At 41.8% G+C, this 23,573-nt stretch overlaps 1 protein-coding gene across 1 annotated transcript in view; it reads right to left on the bottom strand.

The window, feature by feature from the left end:
- LOC124775818 (retinal guanylyl cyclase 2-like) overlaps positions 1-23,573 on the bottom strand; it is a 295,210-nt gene that overhangs the window by 250,733 nt on the left and 20,904 nt on the right. Inside the window, exon 2 of the mRNA XM_047250651.1 lies at positions 4,542-4,638. Coding sequence (XP_047106607.1) covers positions 4,542-4,638 — 97 coding nt within the window. The remainder of the gene's footprint in view (positions 1-4,541; positions 4,639-23,573) is intronic.

Genomic DNA, 23,573 nt, shown 5'->3' with positions numbered 1-23,573 from the left:
GATTGCAGTCCGCAGCTGATTTTTTAGGAGATCTGTGTATGATGCACTGGTGACAGTGGTCCACCTAGGCATGTAATGCTCCAAAATGACGTCTTTTTCGTCCCAAAAGAGAGTCAGCATAACCTTCGCTGCTGATGGTTCTGTTCGAAACTTCTTTGATTTTGGTAATGAGGAATGGTGCCGTTCCTTGCTCGCTCTCTTCGTTTCCGGTTGGTGGAAGTGAGTCCAGGTTTCGTGCCCAGTAACGATATTTGTAAGGAAGGCATCACCTTCTCGCTCAAAGCGCCGAAGAAGATCTTCACAAGCATCAACACGTCGTTCTCTCATTTCAGGAGTCAGCTATAGTGGCATCCATCTTGCAGACACTTTGTGAAACTGGAGCACGTCATGCACAATGTGGTGTGCTAACCCATGACTAATCTGTAAACATGCTGCAGTGTCATTCAGTGTCACTCAGCGGTTTCCTTCACTATGGCTTCAACTGCTGCAATGTTCTGTGGAGTCACAACTCGTTGTGCCTGAGCTGGACGAGGAGCATCTTCCACTGAAGTCACACCATTTGCGAACTTCCTGCTCCATTCGTAGACTTGCTGCTGTGACAAACATGCGTCACCGTATTGAACCTTCACTACGCAAAAAGCGAATAACAGAACCCTGTTCTTCCCTGGTGCAAGACGCAAGTGGGGCGGCCATCTTTACACTGATACTGCGACGGTATGTGTGCATGTGCACTATGCTGCCAAATACAGGCCATTCTTCAAGCTGTTTATAGCACGCTTACCAGCTTACAGGATAACGGCGCGAAATTTCGATTTATTATTACTAATTTAAGGTTTTCATTTGACTCACCCTCGTATTATTGCACTATCTGCAGCTACGCCGTAAAGGATAGTCAATTTACTATAAGCTCCACGGCAGACTCTTTCGCATTCGCTTGCATGCCATCACCATTCATCAGTTCTCATCACCCCCTTACACCAATATGATCCTATGTGCATTCCTTAAGAGTGGATACCTAATTAAACGTCCTGCACGGTTTGTAACTCCCAAGGATTTCCCTTCGTACTTGATGATGCGAACCTTTGTAATCACTGTGGCGCGGCATTTTTCATACGGTATTGAATGAATGTCGACAGTGTTCAAATGGCTCTTAGCACTATGGTACTTAACTTCTGAGGTCATCAGTCCCCTAGAACTTAGAACTACTTAAACCTAACTAACCTAAGGACATCACACACATCCATGCCCGAGGCAGGATTCGAACATGCGACCGTAGCGGCCGCGCGGTTCCAGACTGTAGCGCCTAGAACCGCTCGGCCACCCCCGGCCGGTAATGTCGACAGTGTCCATTTTGTGAAATGTAATACGTATATCCCGTAGATGGTTGATCGCTGCACCTCCCAGACAATCATTTTCTGTCGGCCTCCTGATACACGTGGCGTGTTATTAGCGGCAAATATTTCTCTTGTCGTAATTGTTAACGCAACACTTTCAAATGGGCCTTACTAAAGATTGAACTTACGACCTGGAACTCAAGGGGGTCCTTGTTAGACGCCATTAGATAAAAGACGCCGCTGACGATAAGATGTCCACCAATACATAAACATACTCTCTTTTTGGGAAGCTTATATAAATATTATAGTTTCTTCAGTATTTGCAAACTGCAGAGCACCACATCTACACAAGACATCCTGTTCGTCTCTGAGTGGCAATAACTGAACACTCTGTTAACGGCTCTGGCAGATATGAATTGATATAAAGGGGATATTGTTCAAATGGTTCAAATGGCTCTGAGCACTAAGGGACTTAACTTTTGAGGACATCAGTGCCCTAGAACTTAGAACTACTTAAACCTAACTATCCTAAGGACATCACACATATGCATATCCGAGGCACGATGCGAACCTGCAACCGTAGCGGTCGCGCGGTTCCAGACTAAAGCGCGTAGAACCGCTCGGCCACATCAACCGGTGGGATATTATTATTTCATTGTTTCATTAGTAACGATGGAAAGATGTCGACTATTTTTTAACAGTGATTTATAAATTGTAACCGAAGTTGATACCCCTAGTCCAGATAACTTTTATGACAATAAATGATTATAACGTGATACACACTCTCAGAAATTGAAAGAGATAGCATTATGAACAGCTACACCGAACGCTGCCAAACTGGTATTCCAGCAATTCTGCGCCTGTCGGATACGTTTGTTGAAATGTAATATTTATGCGAGCTGATGTTCATTCAGTATTTCAGTGTACAAAAAAAGGCATTTCTAGAGGCGAAGAATGGTGTGAGGACATAGTGGCTGTTAGGTGTGTGTATCGTTAACAGAAGTCTTCAGCTGGTTGTCACAACAAGGCAAGGCCAAAAGATGTGCATGAGCAGCGTTTCGGCACCTTTCTTACTTTGAGGAAGGTCGAATCATTGACATGAGGGACATGGGAGCACCATACTGACGATGACAGATAACTGGCTGTAGTAGAATGACTGCAAAACGATTGGTGACGAGATGGATTAAGGACAACGGGTCTTTCCAGGACTGCACCACGAATAGGTCGTAGCATTACTCAACTGGCACTTAAGAATAGACGGCTGACAAATCCTGGCAGAGGTCTGAGGCAGAATGTCACCACAAGCCATCGGAAACAAATTACTGGAAGCCCGCTTCAGAGATCGAGTTGCCATGCGTCACCTAAAGATAATAGCACGTCACAGGCATGGTGTAGAGCCATAATCAAGTAGAACACTGAGTGGCATTCGTTTCTCGACGTGTCTCGCTCCTGTTTGTGATTGTCAGATCGACACCAACTTGTCCAGTGACTGCCTGTGAAGCGTCATAGGAAGCAGCGATTCTCCAGACCTACACCTCTGCGACTTCTGGAAGCATGCTGTAGGGAAATACTGGATTTGGCAATACGACTGATTGAGTAATTGTTGAATGGAGGTCGTGTGTTCGCCATTGATAGCCAATAGCGGTATTCCTTATTGACATAACCCTCATGAACAGACTAGTAAATGACACATTTCAAGATGATAATGCAAACCCTACACGGCAGATCATAACGTAGTGTGCTGACCCATGACTAATCTGTAAACATGGTGCAATGTCATTCAGTGTCACTCGGCGGTTTCCTTCACTATGGCTTCAACTGCTGCAATGTTCTGTGTGATACATAGACTGATTCTTGACTGGCCTGCCCTGACTCCTGATTTGTCACCCACAGAACATGCCTTGTATGTGTCGCGAAGACGTATACTTTCATACTAGTCTCCAGCCTGCAATCATCGGTACCCGACAAAGCGTCCGTTTCAGATATTGCAACAAATTCCTGAGGATGACATTCGGAGGCTTCTTTCTTCCTTGTCACAACGAACACAATCATGTACTGACATACACCTTATACCGACGCTGATAATGGACGTAATTTCTGAATGGAACGAAAATTAAATAATTTGATACCCATCGTACGATGAACGTCTCCACAAAGGTTGATAAATATCCATCGGCGCTCCGTGGCGTGACAGTTCCCATTTCCGTCAGTGTAGAACTTCTATCAAAACGATAGTGGTATGCGTTAGGAAAGGTATGGTGACACAGTTAAAAAAAAAGGTTCAAATGGCTCTGAGCACTATAGGACTTAACATCCGTGGTCAACAGTCCCCTAGAACTTAGAACTACTTAAACCTAACTAACCTAAGGACATCACACACATCCATGCCCGAGCCAGGATTCAAACCTGCGACCGTAGCAGTCGCGCGGTTCCGGACTGCGCGCCTAGAACCGCTAGACCACCGCGGCCGGCGGTGACACAGTTCACCAGAATTAAATTCGCTGAAATAAAGTAAATAAATTGAGGGTATTAATTAATTTAAAAAGAGAGCTCCGCTTCAGTTGTATTAATAATTTATTCAAATCACGAGCGGTTGCGCCAGTCAGTGAAAGGGCTCCAGATCACTGGACTGGAAGGGGAGGGCAATGTCCGCCGTCGGGCAGCCGCAGTATATGAATGACAACAGCGACCAAGTGGAGGGCCACGCCTGAATCTCGTGACACAACGCAGAGCAGGCGTCAGCGGTGTTCACCTTTCTTGTGTCATATCTCATATATGTGTATTTCAGATTTGAAAGTTTTTTATAAACAAATAAAGAGTCTAACTCTTTTTTATTTTACAAAACCTGGCAACCATAGTGGGAACAGATCCACTTGTGGGACGAATCTGGTGGAGTGGCAGCATTTTACCACAAACCCAAGGAAGTTACCATCTACGTAAACATTGAAATCAAAGACATCAGTTCAGTAACACAGTAACCACGATGTTTTTCATTTACTGTGACGGTTGAAAATTCATACCAGACCGAGATTCGTTTATTAGTGCCATGGAGTGAGGGACTATCAGCGGACGTTCTCTACCGTCAGTTTTACGGAGCAGGCTTCATCACACAGTTCCTTTCTGCATTCTTAGTTTGGGTTCTTACTATCTGCTACAGACTTATTCCGTATTTGCTCTATTTTACGGTCAAGTATTGCGACTACTTACCCGCAGACTGTCCGTGACCTGAGGGAATACGAAATCCGAGGGCGTCAGGAGGATCTTGTATGGTCCTTTGGACATCCGCTTCTTCAGCAGTTGCTTTCTGAAACCATCATTAAAAATTTTATGTTATAAGTAGAGTTATAAACAACTTTCTGGATGTTTGTGCAATACATTGTAATTCATAAGAATGTTAATCTTACAAAAAAAGCAATACATTTTCCTAAACTTTCTAGTACATGGAAGATCAAATTATTTAAGAAGGAAGATACAGAGATATTATTTCTCATATGTGCACGAAATATCAATGTAGTTAACAGACAAGATCTGGAATATAGCAAAAACAGCATTATCTTCTCGGAATTTTTTTCAAGAAGAGGATGTACTTATACAAAGAATGAGGCAGCTGACGAAACATGCGTGTTATCAGCGAATAGTAAATAACATAGCCATTTAGGGTAAAGGGATCAACTTTTTGGCGACAACCGTGGAACAGTATTGTGAGCTATTAACAGATGGCTTTTCAGAGGTCGACAGCTAGCCGATTTGACTCGGCATTATTGGTCCCATAACCCCGGTTATTGTTCAGTATTTTCATGTTGGGCGCATAGCAGGCTTGGAAGCCCTAAAAGACGATGTCGTGCATACCACTCACAGTGGCCCTTAGAGAAACAGTTCTCAATGGAAAGATCCCCGTAATAAGACGTCTATTGCGCTTGCGATGGCCTCTTTGGAAGGCTGCAGCATGTGTAAGCAACCCGTGACCATTCAAATATCAGAGCGCCAGGGAGATGCGAGACCTATTGAAGACCACGAAGAATGCCGTAAATGCTCACTTGACGCTTACCTAAGAGACAGCCTCCACTCCTTCCAAACTGTGTAAGCGTACACCAGAAGTGGTTTAAATTAAGAGATATAGCATCGACGTCAGCTTAAGATTCATAGCATGTTAATAAGAAATCGAACTGATCCTAATGATACGTAAAAAGGACAAAACACTGTTGCAGAAGCACCGAAGTGAGCATGCTAAATTTAAAAGAACAGAAATTTTCCAAGATTGGCGATGTTATACTGAACCTCGAATATTAGCTCGGACTTCAACGTGAGACTCTTAATAGTTTCCACAACGAAATTCTGTCTGGAAATCTGGCAGGCAACCCGAAGAGATTTTGGTCGTATGTAAAGCACACCAGCGCGATGACATAATCAATACCTTCACTGCCCGACAGCAATGGTTATGTTACCAATGACAGCGCCACTAACGCGAAGTTATTAAAAACAGTTTTCCGAAATTCCATCGCCAGAGAAGAGGAAGTAAATATCCCAGAATTCCAATTAAGAACAGCTGCCTAGATGAGTAATTTAGAAACAGACAACGTCGGCGTAGAGAAGCAGCTCCAATCGGTTAATAAAGGCAAGTCTTCCGGTCCAGATTCTATGCCAATTATGTTCCTTTCGGAGTATGCTGATAAAATAGCTCCATAATTAATCATCACATACATCTGCTCGCCTCACGAAGGATGCATACCTAAAGATTGGGAAGTTGCACAGGTCAAAACAGTACTCAAGAAAGGAAATGCAGTAATCCACTGAATTACAGACCAGTATCACTAACGTCGATTTGCGGTAGAGTTTTGGAACGTATACTGAGTTTGAACATTATGAACTACATGGAAGAAAACGATCTCGTTACACACTGCGTGGACTCAGAAAATATTGTTGTTGTGAAACACAACTCGATCATTATTCGCACGAAGTAACGAGTGTTATCGACAGTGGATCTCAATTTGATTCCATATTTCTAGATTTCCAGAAGGCTTTTGATACAAGTCCTCAGAAGCTGATTCTGAATAAAATGAGCGGCTATGGAGTATCGTCTCGGCTGTGCGACTCGGTTCATAATGTCCTGTTAGAGAGGTCACATTTCTTATAAATCGACGGGAAGTCATCGAGCATATCTAGCGTTCCCCAAGGAAGTGTTATAGCCGATCTGCTGTTCTTGATCTACATAAATTATTTAGCAGACAATCTGAGCAGCCTTCGTAGATGTTTCGCAGATGATGCTGTCATTTACCGTCGGGTAAAGTGATCAGAAGATCAAAAAAAATTGCAAAATGATATAGACAAGATAACTCTATGGTGCGGAAAGTGACAATTGACTCTCAATAGCGAAAACTGTCGAGTTATCCACATGAGTATTAAAAGGAATCCATTAAATTTCGTTTACACGATAAACCATACAAATGTAAAAGTTGTCAATTCAATTAAATACTTGAAAGGCGAACCAAAGACTACGTTTTATTGACAGAAGACTTAGAATATACAACAGGTCCGCAAAACAGACTGCCTACATTACGCTTGTCGGCCTCCTCTGGAGTGCTGCAGCGCAGTATGCTATCCGTACCAAATGGAACTGAAGAGCGTCGAAAAAGTTCAAATAAGGGCAGCTCGTTTTCTGCTACGGTGGAACAGGGGGAAGATTGTTGGGGTGGCAATAAGTAGGCAATGGCGTTTTTCGTCGCGGCGAGATCTTTTCATGAAAGTTTTCTCTGCCGAGTAAGAAAATACAGTGTGTGCGTAATTAAAGTTCCAATTTCAAAACACTGTAGAAAGAGAACCACTGCTCAGAATGATGGAAAATTTGAGCATATTATTCATGCAGGAAGAAACGTCATGGTACAAAAAAAATTGATGAAAATTTGACCAACAGATGACGCTGTAAGCATCAGAATGTGCATGCCAATAAACGCGCGACACACAGGTGTTCCTGGTAAAATGTCTGCTAAGGACCTGCGGAAAATGATTACAAAATTCAAAAAACAGGTCCTTTTGACGTGCAATGTGGCAGAGGGAGGAAAGCGGCCGATTCAACGTATGTCGAAGATGTGGGCACAATATTGCAGAAGCGGTCGAGCGGTGATGTACAAACATGCAGTGCACAGCGGATTGCCTGAACGTAGGACATGCCTGCGAGCACCGTGTATAAAATTATACGAAACATCCTGGATTGCTATCCACACAAAATCACCCATGTCAGGAGTTACTTCCTGCTGACCTACCAGCAAGGAAAGTGCTTACCGTTGAATTTCTTGTTCGTATGAAAGCGGACAATGAATGGCCATGGAACATTCTATGGACAAACGAAGCCCATTTGCATCTCCAAGGACACGTGAATAGACAAAACTGCACAATATGGACAACGTAGAATCCGCACCGATACCACTTCGTCACTGTGTGGTACGGGTTGACTGCATCTTTTATGGTATGGCCATATTTTTACGAGGAGATGAGGCTTCGATACGTTTGAACAGCGTGGATATGATGGTAAGAACATTTTTATGCTCATCCCCACATTGCACAGCCAGTGCATCGGCTGCTGCAGATGCACTTCAGAAATACTGGAATTAGCAGCCGTCATTTCTCTACAACCTGACGTTCAGATCACCTGATCTTAATCCGTGTGACTTCTGGCTGTGACGTTAGTGCTCCAGTTACGAATTGAAGGCACGTATTGCGCAACGCATTCTCGAAGTGACCCCCGAGACACTCCGATCTGTTTTGGAACATCCTCTTCCCCGATTTCAGCTTGTGGCAGAAAACGGTGGACACCATATTGAACAAGTCTTGCGTAAGTCCCACGATGGAAAACGATGTCACTTTGTTTTTTACGCTGTTTTTGACCTCAGGACAGTTAAAAAAGATTTTTCCCATCCGCTTTGGTTCGACCTTGCCGTAGTGGTTGGGGTTACCTAACTAACAGTGCCATACCTAACTAACAGTGCCAACACTGTTGACCGAACTTGTGCAGCAATGTACGTCGAAGAGTACAGATGGTGGGATGTGTAACTCATACCATTGCCGTCGTATTGCGATTCGTCTCTCATTTGTAGGCGATCCCATTTCAGTTAAGACGATTACAGCGCCATCTATTGGAAAAATTTTCGTTAGTTGTGTTTTTGTTCCATGACGTTTCCTCCTGCGCCAATAATATGCTGTTTAAAGTTGACGTCGTTGTAAACAATATTTCTCTTTCTAGAACATTTTGACACTGGAATTTTAATTATGGACACCCTATATTTTGTTGACGCCAACATACATAGGGAGAAATGATCATTGAAATAAAGTAAGAGAGACCAGACCCCGCCTGGTGCCTGTTTTTCCCGTGTGTTTTCTGAGAGTAGAACGGTAGAGCAATAATCTGAAGGTTGTTCGATTAACCCCTTGCCAGGTAGAGTATTCATGTAGATGTAGCTGTAGATGTAGATGTTCTGCACGACGCGTTTATCAACTTTACTGTGAGAACGGTGCACTGGGCGGACCGCTTAGCACTCGCTTACCTGAGCATGGACGTTATATGCAAATGGGGCCACAGAGTACATTACCAACAGCCAAACTTCACCTGGACTGTGGCCGAGCTACCAACGTTCAAGAAGACTGTGAGTTTGATGTGGGATGTAACAGCGGGAAACAGGAGAGGCTACTGGGCTAAATAATCACTCCTCTGCAGGAACAGGCACGAAAGCTACAAGTTGCCGACGGCCTGGTTGGCGTTGTTCGCCACTCAGTAGTTTCCACAGTATAAACAAGCGACCACGGGAGAATGCTTTACGGCACCGATGTCTCTGCCAATAGCCAGCTAGAGAAGCACACATCTACCGCAGGCATCTTGACTTTGAAATGTGCATTGGTATTGCAGTATAATGACATCGATTTTCACGTGATAACGAAATAGGATGATACATAGGCGAGACCATCATCAGAATCTAGTCGTTTCGTCGCTCTGCAGAGTCCCATAGCAAAGGTTGGTGTAACGACAGTTTTGTTCCACAGCGTTACAAACCGACTCGGCATTATGCAGGGTGGATCACTTACATCTTGCAATGCAAATGTTGCTGAAATGTAAAATGCTGTTGACGTGGGTTCTTCACAGAATGGGTTGGTTGTCAGGGGCTTGTATTGTGTAAGTAGGCTGTTTAGGTTTTTTTATTGGTAACGCCACCTCAGTATGAAAATCACTGGCTGTGCTGTGGGCAGTCTGTGTCTGCTTTGCATTGTTGTAATACTCGCCATTGTAGTGTTGGGCAGCGGCAGCTGGATGTGAACAGCGCGTAGCGTTGCGCAATTGGAGGTGAGCCGCCAGCAGTGGTGGATGTGGGGAGAGAGATGGCGGAGGTTTGTAATTTGTCATGAACTGCTATATTTATATATGATGATATCAAGGTAAATACATTGTTCGTTCTCTATTAATATCTTTCATTTGCTAACTATCCCTATCAGTAGTTAGTGCCTTCCATAGTTTGAATCTTTTATTTAGCTGGCAGTAGTGGCGCTCGCTGTATTGCAGTAGCTTGAGCAGCGAAGATTTTTGTGAGGTAAGTGATTTGTGAAAGGTATAGTTTAATGTTAGTCAGGGCCATTCTTTTGTAGGGAATTTTGAAAGTCAGATTGCGTTGCGCTAACAAAATATTGTGTGTCAGTTCAAGGACAGTCGTGTATAATTGTTCAAAGGGGACGTTTCAATTGTTAACCAATAAATAATTATAAAGGGTATTTGCTGTGCAGAATACACTTTTTAAAATAGAACACTGCCAATTGACACTAACGGATTAAAAATGGGGTAAATTAGAACGTTAGTGGTATTTGTGCCGGATTCTAGCACAAGTCGTTTACGAGATATCGTATTTTGTAAACATTTCCACACTGACACCTGTACAATATCTGTGGAAGCACACATTAACTAACAACACAAGTGCATACACCAGCTATGTGGACTCTGACCAGGCCAGCAACTGTAGCCGAGTGGTTCTAGGCGCTACAGTCCGGAACCGCTCGACTGCTACGGTCGCAGGTTCGAATCCTGCCTCGGGCATGGATGTGTGTGATGTCCTTAGGTTAGTTAGGTTTAAGTAGTTCTAAGTGTAGGGGACTGATGACCTCAGAAGTTATGTCCCATAGTGCTCAGAGCCATTTGAACCATTTGACTCTGATCAATCTCGAGACAATTGACCATCAGAGTTATGTTCGAAATTACCACCGGCAGCGGCAATACACGCCTCCAGTGGGTATGGAACGACTGCTGCACACGCCCTAGCATTCCAGTGGAGTTATCCGAGCAGGCTGCAGTAATACATTGTTGCGTATCATCGGGTGTAGTTAGTATGTCCTTGCAGACAGTGTCTTTCAGATTTCCCCTCAAAAAAAGTCTTCGGGCATCAAATACGGGCAACGGGCCGGCCAAGGTACGGGTCCTCTGCGTCCAATCCAACGATTTGGAAACAGTTCGTGAAGACATGCTGTAGTACTTCGTGCAATGTAATCTGGACAGCCATCATGTTGGTACTACAGGTTCCTCCTAGTCTACAGAGTAACATCTTCTAGCATCCGTGGAAGATGTTCTGTCAGAGGCTGCGATATTTGCGAGCGTTCAGTGTTCGTTCTTTGAAAAACTGGCCCATGAGCTGTTGGCTCACTGTCCTACACAACACGTTTACACTCCATATACGCTGACGTTCCACCTGTCGAAGCCAACGGGGATTGTCAACAGACGAATAGTGCGTGTTTCGGCGATTTACTCGGCCTTGATTCGTAAATGTGTGTTCGTTACTAAACAAGATACGTGATAATCTGGAGTATCCGGTCTTAATGCCTATGTACAGAAGTTACCACAATTCTCATAATCTATTCCATGCAGCTCTTTATGGACAGAAATGTGATAGGGGTGGAACCTATGTCGATGGAGAATGTGTAGGGCACTCGCCTGACAACTACGCAGGCTGAATGGCACAAACAAGTGTCCGTGCAAAAACTTTTCAAATTCGTTACTTCGTAAACGACTCGCTCCAGACTCCCACAATAAACACCATTGAAATTCTAGTTTGCACTACTTTTAGTTTGTTAAGTCAACAGACATTGATCCATTTAAAAAGTGTATCTTTGCACAAAAAGTACACTTTCTAAGTATTATTACGATCTGTTTCTTGGCTAACAATATGAGTCCCTGATTACCAATCCATTTTGTAAAAACCGCACATCAATAGCATTTTCTATTTCCGCGTTATTTGCGTAGCTAGTTTTACGTGATTCACACTGTATTACGTTTAGTATTATTACATTTACATAGTTATGTTTCTTTTCTGTAAGTGTATATCTCCCGTACAGATCAGAAGTTTGTGGAATACGTGTTTTGATATAGGTATACGCGAAAGTCTTTATAGCACGTACACATCTGGCAAAAATGTCGCGCATTCACACCTTCGGAGTCAGTTGCGATACGAAAATCAAATCACGATGTCCCTAGAAATTGCTCTCTCTGTGTTCGATTTGTACCTAATCAAATTAATATTATTAAAAAAGAAAAAAGTACACGTAAACATTTCTGGAGGAGAAACCTATTTTCGAGAGGCATTGCTGTTAATCTTCTCGAAAAATTAGAATTACGAAAATTATTTTAAGAGCCTGCCCTGTCAGATTTACAGAGAAAAAGTTTCAAAAGATTCCACAGAATTTAAGGAAATCATTCAACCCGCGGTCAGACTAGCTGTCACACTTCGGTTCTTGACTTTAAAATGCAAGACAAGCCATATGAAGTATCGATCCAGAAACCTATGAACCCATAATTGGTTCTGAGCACTATGGGACTTAACATCTATGGTCATCAGTCCCCTAGAATTTAGAACTACTTAAACTTAACTAACCGAAGGACATCACACAACACCCAGTCATCACGAGGCAGAGAAAATCCCTGACCCCGCCGGGAATCGAACCCGGGAACCCGGGAGTGGGAAGAACCCATAATTGCTTCGGTGTAATGTTTTCTGACGTTAAGTACATTTTCATCGACAGTAAGCCTGCATTTTATTTTAATAATGACTTTTGATTAAAAAAAATACCGTACTGTATAAACTGTAAAATAACATAGAATGTTCTTACCTCACTGAGAGTCTGTCTATATTCATCAACTTCATCGCAGTCTATAGCCGATTTCTCTGATTCCATGCGTTACAGTAAAAACTGTAATTGGTGGTAACCAAACGAATCTAACATTTTCGGAGAACCACTTTTCTGACTCGCAGAGCTTCTTCTGTTCTCTCCTGAATTCTGATTTTAATTAATTGTGTATTTTTTTCCGCGTTGTGTTGTGACATTTCGTTTTTTTTGGGGTAAATGTTGTCACATTTAGTTTTTTTGGGGTAAATGTACGATAACATCCTTCCTTTTGCTTGTATTTTTATAATCTTGGGATGCCGCATCTCAAAGCACGGCGGGGCCTGAAAATCATCACTTTCTCTTTAGTCTCCTTGGCAGGCACCTATAAACTGACTCGGAAAACATACTGACTACGAAAAGTCGCGGAACATTGCCGCCGCATGTTCACCGATTCGATGGGCAGCCTGAGACTTGCGACTTCTGTAAAGTGATAGTCTTGCAACACAAGAAAATTATCGTGGAATGGCACTGAAACCCGGTTCCGCGACTCGTGTTCTGCGACTTGGTCACCATGTATGTACGCGGCTTTAAATTTGGGGAATTTCAAGGGAGTAAAACTTTTCGAATGCAATTCACTTACGAAATCAATCCTGCTTTACCGCTCCCGGCGTTAGGGCAACTAGTTTTCTGAAATCACTGCAATCCCTGGTATAAAATTCTCATTTTATATTTTGCATTCCTGCTAATCACAGTGCTTTGTGCAAACTGCATACCGTGCAACAAAATACTCGCATCTCTGTTGCTGGTGTACTGCTTTAGTGGTTACTACACTCAGAGATAGAAACACAACAGGAATTATCGTGGAAAATGTGTCAACTTGAGAAACACACACACCCACACACAAAAACATACACGCGAGTTGATTGTCAGTTCCGTCACAGCAGCTGTCGTTTGTTGGTCTTATGCCGTTTGTATTCAGTTACGAATACCTTCCGGCGGCCAGCTGGTTGGCCAACAAGCAACTAATGAGCAAATAACCCGTGTAATGAGATCGGTAACTCCCATTAACGAACCAGCCATGTGTCAACCCATGAAACAGTGACTGCCCGGTGGCTCAAAACTCCCCTGCACGACTATAAAACACTGTGGTAACAAATTGCCCTTTTTATCCGACTCAGTTACAAACTTTAGTTTCTGCTGATAACACGCCTGTTTAGGCATCTGCCGCTTTGTCTGTCTTCATTAACCCCCGTGTACTGATGGAAGGCTTCTGCAGTCGATATTGCAGTGATTTTAAACTACATCGTTTCGACTGAACTACTTTGGAGTCTAGGGAATTGTATGCGCCTTACCTGCAAACCTCTCCCTTAACGTTGTAATGTATTGTATTGTACGGAACTGGGGACCTAGAAACGACGGGCTTCGTCCCCGCTGTACCCTCAGTGGTACACAACCCCACAACAGGCTACAGCAGTCCACTCACCCCTCTGCCGCCCCACACCGAACCCAGGGTTATTGTGCGGTTCGGCCCCCAGTGGACCCCTCCCCGGGAACATCTCATTCCAGGCGAATGTAACTCCAATGTGTGCGTGGTAGAGTAATTATGGTGTACGCGTACGTGGAGACAGTGTTTGCGAAGCAATCTCCGACATAGTGTAACTGAGGCGGAATAAGGGGAACTAGCCCGCATTCGCCGAGGCAGATGGAAAACCGCCTAAAAACCATCCACAGACTGGCCGGCACACCGGACCTCCACACTAACCCGCCGGGCGGATTCGTGCCCGGGCGCGTCGCGCCTTCCTGCCAGGAAAGCAGTGCGTTACACCCAAAGGCTAACAGGGCGGGCCTCCCTAAACGTTACAAATAATTTAATTTAGAGGTTTCACATTTCTTGAAGCCTAGGCTCCACAGCTACACTTAACTATTTTAATTGTAGTTATTTATGTTTCAGTCTTTGCAGCTAGATTCAATAGTAATACTAATAGACGAATACTCAACGGCTCATGTGCAAAATAATACGAGTATGTAAAGAGTGAGTCTCAGCGTAAAGAGACAAATTTTGGTAATTTACATTAGAACAGCGTTGTACTGCCATTAAATTACGTAATACGCAATAGAAAACTAATCCCTACAAAACATAAAATGTAGTTTAAGTTAAATGAAACAACAAGTTTACTGTTAGCAGTCACCGTTTTATTTATTTCCACGACGCGTTTCGAAGGTTTAAATCTCCATTATCTGGTGGATTTACATTAGTTAATATTACATTTGTGTGTGTGTTGTTTACGATTTTGGGAGGAACTTGTGGCACTGGCTAGTGGAGAAACAAGACACTATTTCAGAATATGGTTTAGGATTACTTTTGACAAAAAATTAAACTGATATCTAATGGTAAACATTAAATAAGTAGACTAGAGTACCCACAGTGCAAACCACCCCCTGCCCCCGCCCCCCCCGCCCCCCCCCCCCCCCACACCCGGCAACCTTCGAAACGCGTCGTGGAAATAAATAAAACGGTGACTGGTAATAGTAAACTTGTTTCATTTAATGTCAGTAACAGTCACGGTAAAGCCTTACCTAAATAAAAAAAAAATTGTTCGTAGTTTAAGTTACAAGTAGCTACGTAGTCTGCAAGCAAATAGCTATGCTTCGAAATTGGAATAAATCAAGTATGGTGCACGTGCAGATAGGAAAACTGCTATTAAGATGCAATCCCTGTAAAACATAAAAGTAAATGAATATATAATCAACATCTGTTACTCAGATCAGAATTTAGCTCATGCGCAGCTGTTTGATGCAACTGCAAAATTGTAGAATGGAACTTATATGCACGATTAATATCTAGTATAAGACAGGACAACACGGAAAGCAATGTGCTCAGCATTAAGAGGTGTAACATTCTGGCGTACAGTGCACTAACAGTGCCAAGTTTATGTTGAAGAGAAGAACTGATACGCCCTGAAGTACAAGTGAAGGTCGTCAGAACAATGTGAGTGAGTGCTATGTGGAATAAACGCAAAAAAAAGTTCACGGTCTTACATACATGAATGTTTTCCACTTGTATTGTCACTGACGCAAGCAAATAATTGTCAGTAATGCCTATGTAAGATAGCCGTTATATCTAATATATGTGTTATGACCAGACTAAAATGTCTGGAGATACATGAAATTAGAGCATTTCAGAATACAAGGTTTACGGCTGTGAACAGCTACAGAATTTATGAAGTCAACAAGATTCCAACTACATTCGCCTGTATTAGATGAACAGCATAGGTGCAATCGGTGACAGAATTCGCGAGACCCTTTGCATAATCGTTATGCTGAACTGCACAGCTTTACAACCTATGAGGCAAGATGGCCCCCTTCTGATTCACTTCCTGCAGCACGGACAACAGTAAATGCCCAGCGTTACTCGCAAACTTTGACCACCCTTCGCCAAGCGATCAAACCAAATCGACCAGGCAATCCCAACCGTGGGGTCATTCTGCTGCACGAAAATTCAAAGCCTCATACGGCCAACACAGAGGCGGCACGTCTGCAGAAATTCAAATGGGAGATTCTCTGCCACCCTCCATAAGTCAGGACCTCTCTCCCTGTAATTATGCCATTTTTGGTCCCCTTAAAACGGCTCTGAGGAGCAAGCGATTCACCTTGGACGACGACGTCCAGCTGCACGTGCGGAACTGGTTAACATCACAGCCCCGAGAACTTTATGAGACAGCCATTCACCGCCTTGTGTCACAGTGGGACAGTTGTCTCAACACCAAGGGTCAATACTTGTAACATACTGGTACTGGTTTCTGTATTTATGCCTTCGGCTCGTCTCCTTTTGAACGAACCCTTGTAGTTGCCAAACGTATCCTACACTGTCGCCAATTCTCCATTAGACTAGCGACAGGCGTAATACGTTTCCTCAGTGAAAGTGTTTCTTGAGCCGGCTAGCAGTGTGGAAGCCCGCACGTCGAAGCTGTACTTTGCTTGTGGGTACGTAAGCGGCAGTCATAACAGTTCCTTTCCTCGATTTCTTGGAAAATATGTGTTTGTGGCCCCGATATATGATGCTGAAAAATTTTGAGTTTCGTATTATCTATCGATCCTGTCAATTTTGAGTAGACTGTACATAGTCAGCTTGAGGTGCAGTTGTCTCAAAATGAGAGGGGTGTTGAGCCAAAATATCTTAGAGTCTTTCTTGTTAGGTTGCACCCAAGTGATCTATCAAATATGAACAGAATCGGTTGACCACGTCGGAGAACGTCCTCTTCTGAGTTACATTCACAGGCACGTGCTGTAATATTTAACATAGCAGTCTGTTTTAACAATTACACTTCGATAATTTCCATTCAAAAGCTGTGATAGCCTAGAAGCGTCGTTAGTGTGAAACGACTGGGAAGTATGCTTTGAGAAAAACGCACCAATTGTGAGTTACTGAAAAGAAATTCCATCCCACGCTCATCTAGAGTAACCTCTTCTTGCTGGTTCCTCTTTGTCTGAAGTTGTCTGAAAATTGAAAAGCTCAGGCATCAGGTGCTTATAGCTTCTATTGACAACGCATCAGAAGTAGTTATAATAGTTCGAGTAGATGGTTTGCCTCCCTTTGGTTTGTACAGAAAGAATGACAGTTTTGCTTAAGAATGACATGTTCGAGAATTTCTGTTGACACATTTTGTTTCTTGTTTCACATTCTCGTCACAGTTGCTTCTCCTTTCATGTTATCAGAAGCTGGAGCAGAGCTTGCATTGCAATCATCCTTTATTTTAACTTTATTCCCAGCTTCTGAGACCTATTTTTGCAGTCATTACGAAAGATTTCCTCGATGGTTTACTTTTCTGACATAAATTTGGAGCATGCGTTATTCGCACCTTACGTAATTTCTGTCTTGATGTTAGCGTTTTGTAGTCAATGTTAGGTTGTCTTTCATTTCTGTTATAAAGTGTTAGAGCTGGTATCAGTGAAAGCATTCACAAGAAAAATTGTTTTGAGGTACATAATATTAGAATGAATGTTATTTAATCGTAATGTTAATAGTGTCTGGTGATGCTAAAAAAGCAAAAGGCTTCCGATGAATGATTTTTTAGTTTGCTGTTTGTGGTGTCACCGCCAGACACCACACTTGCTAGGTGGTAGATTAAATCGGCCGCGGTCCATTTAGTACATGTCGGACCCGCGTGTCGCCACTGTGTGATCGCAGACCTAGCGCCACCACAAGGCAGCTCTCGTGATACGATAGAGCACTCGCCCCAGTTGTACGGACGAGCTAGCTAGCGACTAGATGTACGAAGCCTTTCTCTCTCATTAGCCGAGAGACAGAATAGCCTTCAGCTAAGTTAATGGCTACGAACTAGCAAGGCGCCATTAGCCTTACAGTGATTGTAATTAAAGTCTCCTGTGTATAGTCAAGAGCGATGTACCACAATGATTGATTAAAGATAAGTATTAATCCAGCTACGTACTTTTCTTCATAGCATTAATTACGTAGCCTGTTCCAGTACTTCACGCCCGTCTGCGTTAGTCTAGCGTGCATTTTCAGCCATCTCGATCTACAAGGTGTTGGCCCAGCTGCCGACACATCACTGTTCACTTAAGGCAGATAAAAAAACTAACTGCGACAGTTACTGAAGGGAAGAGCAGCCTAGATAATTTCCCCTGCCCTTTATTTAAGACGTGCTAGCAGCAGTCAATGCACCTGGATGTTATTCGTAACTACATTTTAGGCCCATATCATAGTTACAGATACGTGAAGAAATGTCGTTGGCCTGTACTAGGCATTTCTGTTGCCGGTCAACACGGTGGCAGCCGGCGCCGTCGAAGTTTCGACGCTCCGGCTTCCATACTGCAAGCCGACTCAGCATACGCTCTGGCTGAGGAAACGTATTTCCGCCTGTCACTAGCCTAATGGAGAATTGGCAACGCCGTAGAGAACGTTTGACAACTACATTGCCGTCGATATAGTTCCTGGAATGGTACAGAATAGTTATTCTAGTAAATTCACTTGATATTTTCTTGTCGTTTAGATTATATATGGATGATTTACACTTACTGGACGACATTGTTGGAGGTAAAGATCTATGTTTCTGAGTCCAGGAAGTTCGTTCTAGCAGAAACTGCAGCTTGCGTCGCCATATACATTTGAAGCTTCATCTTAATATGTTGCTAACTGTTGCTAACTCGGTGCAGATAATAACCTGGAGCTATGATCCTACAGTCAAATAGTCTAATCACTGACTAGAACTACGACTTAATAAAGTACACAGAAAAAAGTTAAATGAATAAGTTAATAACAAATGTTCTATTCTAATGTCCGTAATTGATGTAGACGAGAGAGAATTACGTTGAATAATGTTTATTCAAGAGAGGATATTTCAAATTAACACAAAGTGGTCCTACAATATTGAATTAAAATACAGCAGAAAATTCCCTTATCAAATGCAGTAAAAGTAGACTGTGAACATTATGAGAATGACAGAAAAATCCTCGAACTAAACAGTCGTCCAAGATACACAAAAACGAAGTTCATTTCGTAATCGAAATAGCTCAACAGTTCAGTGTTCAACTTGCTCTATCCTCAGTCTCGTAATACAAATGGAAAAATTTAAAGTCCTGCTCTGGAGCACATTCAGATCTCTCAAAATATAAAGTCCCGTTAGAAGTGAAAGTATGGTAGCAGCTATTCACCATCAAGAGCCAAACACCTCCATGATCGAATACCATTCATTACCACAGGTTGCCACAACTCGCATTAAAGTACCCAGAATCGCTCCCTTGAACTCTTCCCTAGAAATGTCCCATTCTCCACTTGACCGTCATAGTGTTCCAATACAGTCTGCTTTTCCACTGACTGAAACCCGTTCTCTCCAAAAATACATCATTGTAAGTTCTACAGGCACCATTTCACTCAACTTGACACTTCCCAAACCTAAACTAATATATGACAACAAAATTTAAGCAAATACCTACCATAAACGTTAAAGAAATCTCGTTGGCCTGTAATTAATACTTAAATAAAGTTGTTGGAAAAATAATAAACTGTTCATTAAATAAATACACAAGTATGACAAAATGTGGGATGTTCATACTGTTTTCATTTGCTGTGTACTTGTGGAGGATACAATGTTATGACAAAGATTTGCATAATGAAAAAATATAAAAAAAACTTAATAAGTAAAGCAGTAAAACAGATAAAGATACTAACAAAAAATACATACAACAAAAAATTCCTTTCATGGGGGTCCAAAATTACACATTACAATACAGTGATTAAGCCAGAAGCACTGTATGCAGCAGAAAAACTAAACATGAATTTCAAAGGCCAAATGGAGAAACTTGTGCTAAAGGCAAGAAAAATTTTAAGAAAAATCATAGGACCAAAATTTCAAGACAATGAGATTATATACATCAAAAATGAAACTCTATTCAAGAAAACTGAAAAACTTTCAGTTACTATGCGAAAAAGGAGGATAAATTTTTATGGTCATCTTCTCTGAATGAATTCCAACAGTTAACTAAACAAATCTTTGATCTTTCCGTAACCGCAAAACGAAACCCAAATGGGTTAAAGAAACTGAGAAAGACCTAGTAGAATTAAATATTTCAGAAAATTCACTTATTGATCTAACAGCTAAGCAAATTACTAAAGATGAAAGCATAAGGTTCCAGACAATCTACACAAAGGTCCAAACCTTTCATCTCGGAAGAGGAGAGGAAAAGAAGATCAGAAAGAATGAAGAAATACTGGGCCCTAAGAAAAGAACAACGCACAAAGAAATGATTAATCCAGCGTACCCCAAAGGGGGTGAAACAAAAGAAGAAGAAATAAACGTTGAATCACACTCAGACTATTCACAATAAAAATAAATGAAGGTTTGTCCATAAATAAATAAGCCAGTGTTCTTGTGCAAGTGTGCTCATGATAAATGACAACAGATTGTCATTAAATATTGTTTAAACAGTTATTTGGGCCTCCTTGTCAGAAGCGTCTTGTGGCACTCTTTTACAAAGGTGTTGTCGGGTTATACCTACAGCTGACCACTTCTTAAATTATCATGATTTTGTGTTACCAATTGTAATTAATATTTAAATAAAATTGTTGGAAAAATAATAAACTGTTCATTAAATAAATACACAAGTATGACAAAATGTGAGATGTTCATACTGTTTTCATTTGCTGTGTACTTGTGGAGGATACAATGTTCTGACAAAGATTTGCATAATGAAAAGACATAAAAAAGTAATAGTTTAAGCAATAAAATACATACAGATAATTAGCTTTCAGAGATGGTAGCTATAGTGCAATGCTATCATCTGAGATATCACAAGTTGAAGTCGTGCGAAAAGTTTAAAATCTGTTAATTCAGAGGTTCGCTGTGGAAATAGTTTGAATATTGTTGTATCACTGGATGCACATCTTTCTGACATCGCAAATGTTTTCAGATTTGGTTTAATACTTGACTGTGAATTATTATAGATTCCTGAAGAGCTGTAAGAAGCCATCCTTCAGCTTGTCTGATACTCCGTTATTTTCGGTGGCTCTCCTGCACAAAGACCATGCGAGCAACAGCTGACCGAATTCCCAGCTTTTGGACTGGTCCGTTTCTGGCGACGTTGCTCGTCTTTGTAGTTGGACTTGCTCACACCTGTCACCGAGCAGGACCTGCAGCGGTGCGCCCTGGCCGTGGGCCCGCTAGAGTTCAGCCGTACAACAGTTCAGCTTGTCTCGCACATATGATGGGCGGCAGATTTGCTGACTTAAATAAGCGTTAACGTTACATTAGCCATCAATGGCACAACAAGGGCGCGCTGTCTCCTGCAGTTGTGTACTAACTTGGCAGTGACGTGCTCACCCTTCAGTGGGAAGATTGTGTTAGTTTTGGTTTGTAATCTCACTGGAGACAATTTTTCACCTCTTCTGTGAAAGAGCCACGAGAAGGCAAATCGACAATCAGTAAAAAAATCTTAGGTGAACTTCTCCTCCATACACTGTGTCACTAATTTGATTCTGTGCCTTCTTGACCTAAAGGGGGAAACTTCAGAACAGCACACATGTTAATGCCTGAATTTCTCTGTTCTCAATTGTATTGGCATAATTATGGCACTGAATGATTGTTTAACTGGATTGCGCTACGTATCTACCCCTATTGCCATAATTGCATACTTTTGTAGTAGTACTGTCCGTAACGCTACGTCAGCATACCTGAGCACTGAAGAAACACAGAGATCGCTTCGAAGTCGTAAGTGCGTATTATCCTAACTAATTCATGACATTTTGGAATACTTTATTTCATTAAAAAAGAGTTTTCTCATAGCGTTGTTATGATAAGTTGTAACTGATTTGTATTAGTAACAGTGTATACTAAATAGGGTTTTTTGTTAGTTTATGAACACAACATGTAAACATAAGAGATAAACTGATCAGCAGCAATATTATATGCCACATTGCCTAAAACAGTCTGACAAGTTTTTCGACTTGACGCCTATAGACAAAATGTTGGTGGCACTTCGTATCCTAGTACATTACACTATGCCACAGACAGTAAATCTGTGCATTTCATTTTAATCTAAGTGCATAGGTTTTGCGAATTCTGTCACCGAAGGTACTGCACAATGCAGCCGAAGCAGTAAACAAGATCTTCGGTAGGACTGGATACACAATAAGGAACTGGCCAATGAAACTATTGAGAAAGATCGTTTGAAATATTTAACAATCATTATGACTGAATTGCTTAAAGCAGACTAACAAGTAAAAGATACCGTCTGGCGATGTCCACTGAATATAGCACACTTGAGAAATGGCTTGAAATTTGTCCCCAAGGTAACTCAAAGAAAATAAATGTGAAACACAAATTACGGTGTCATCATCATCATCATCATCAGCCAATTCGATCACCCGGCGATGTGGCCTCTGTGAATCGGCGGGCAACATAGGATCCCATCAGTTTCTTCCATTTATGCCGATCTTGACCTTCCTGTAAAATTATCCAGTCCGGTCGTCTTTCTTACGTTTCTGCCTCATCTGTCCGGTGGTCGTCGCCTTGGTCTTTTTTGGAAAATCAGGCTTCAGTCTGGTTTTGTTTTGACCATCTGCGAGCGGTATGACCAGCTCACTCCTATTTCAAGATATTCACTCTTCAATTATAGAGTATCACTGGCTTCGTTGTACGTCTGATATCGACTATTTTCTTTCTGTCTTGTTTTGTGTAGCCCAACATTTATTATTCCATTCCCTTATGGGTTACTATTAGTTTTCTAAGAATGAACTCATTTAATGTATGTATATTTCTCACAGCCATAACTTATTACTGGCAGTATGCACTGATGAAAAACTGTTATCTTCAGCTCATCAGGCATCTTAGACTTCAAACCATATGCTTGCCAACCAATTATTTCTGATTTTAGGTTTGCAACTGCGTACTTCCAACAGATATCTCTCCCTCCGATGCCCATTCATTCATCATGCACTTCGTTTTATCATAGCTCATTTTTAGATCAGTTTCAGAGCAGACTGATGCAAGTTTGCTAACCAGTATTTGAAGCTCTTCAGTTTTATTTACAAATAAAACAATATCATGAACAAATCTCAGGTTTTTTAATCTCTTTCGAAGAACTTGGATTCCCTTTGTTTTTCAATTCAGTTTAGACATTGCTTCCCTTAGGACTACTGAAAACAGCTCTGGAGACATAGTCACAGTGTATTACACCCTTCCCAATGAGAAAATAATTGGTTGCTTCAACAACATTCACAAACGCTGCGGGGATTTTGTATATGTTATAGAAGACTTAAATATGGCCAAGTTCTATCTATTGTACTGTTAGATTCTCAAACACACATGGGTGACTAATCGAATCGGAGCTTTTGTATATGTTATAGAAGACTTAAATATGGACAGTTTCTATCTATTGTTCTGTTAGATTCTCAAACACACACGAGTGACTAATCGAATCGAATGCCTTTTAAAAATCCATAAAGGAAGGCAAAGAGGTAGACGGTACTGATTTGCTCTACTGATTGTGGGGTGTTTGTGGGAAATGATGTATGTGCCAAATATTATTTTTGTTTTCAGGGAATGAAAAAGCATCTCAAATATTATATAATATTTGTTTCCCACTAATAACGCTTTT

Source organism: Schistocerca piceifrons, chromosome 2 (genome assembly GCF_021461385.2).
Source record: "Schistocerca piceifrons isolate TAMUIC-IGC-003096 chromosome 2, iqSchPice1.1, whole genome shotgun sequence".
Classification (NCBI taxonomy): Eukaryota; Metazoa; Arthropoda; class Insecta; order Orthoptera; family Acrididae; genus Schistocerca; species Schistocerca piceifrons.
Note: the sequence above shows the minus strand (reverse complement) of the source record. Positions and strands in the feature narration are given on the sequence as shown.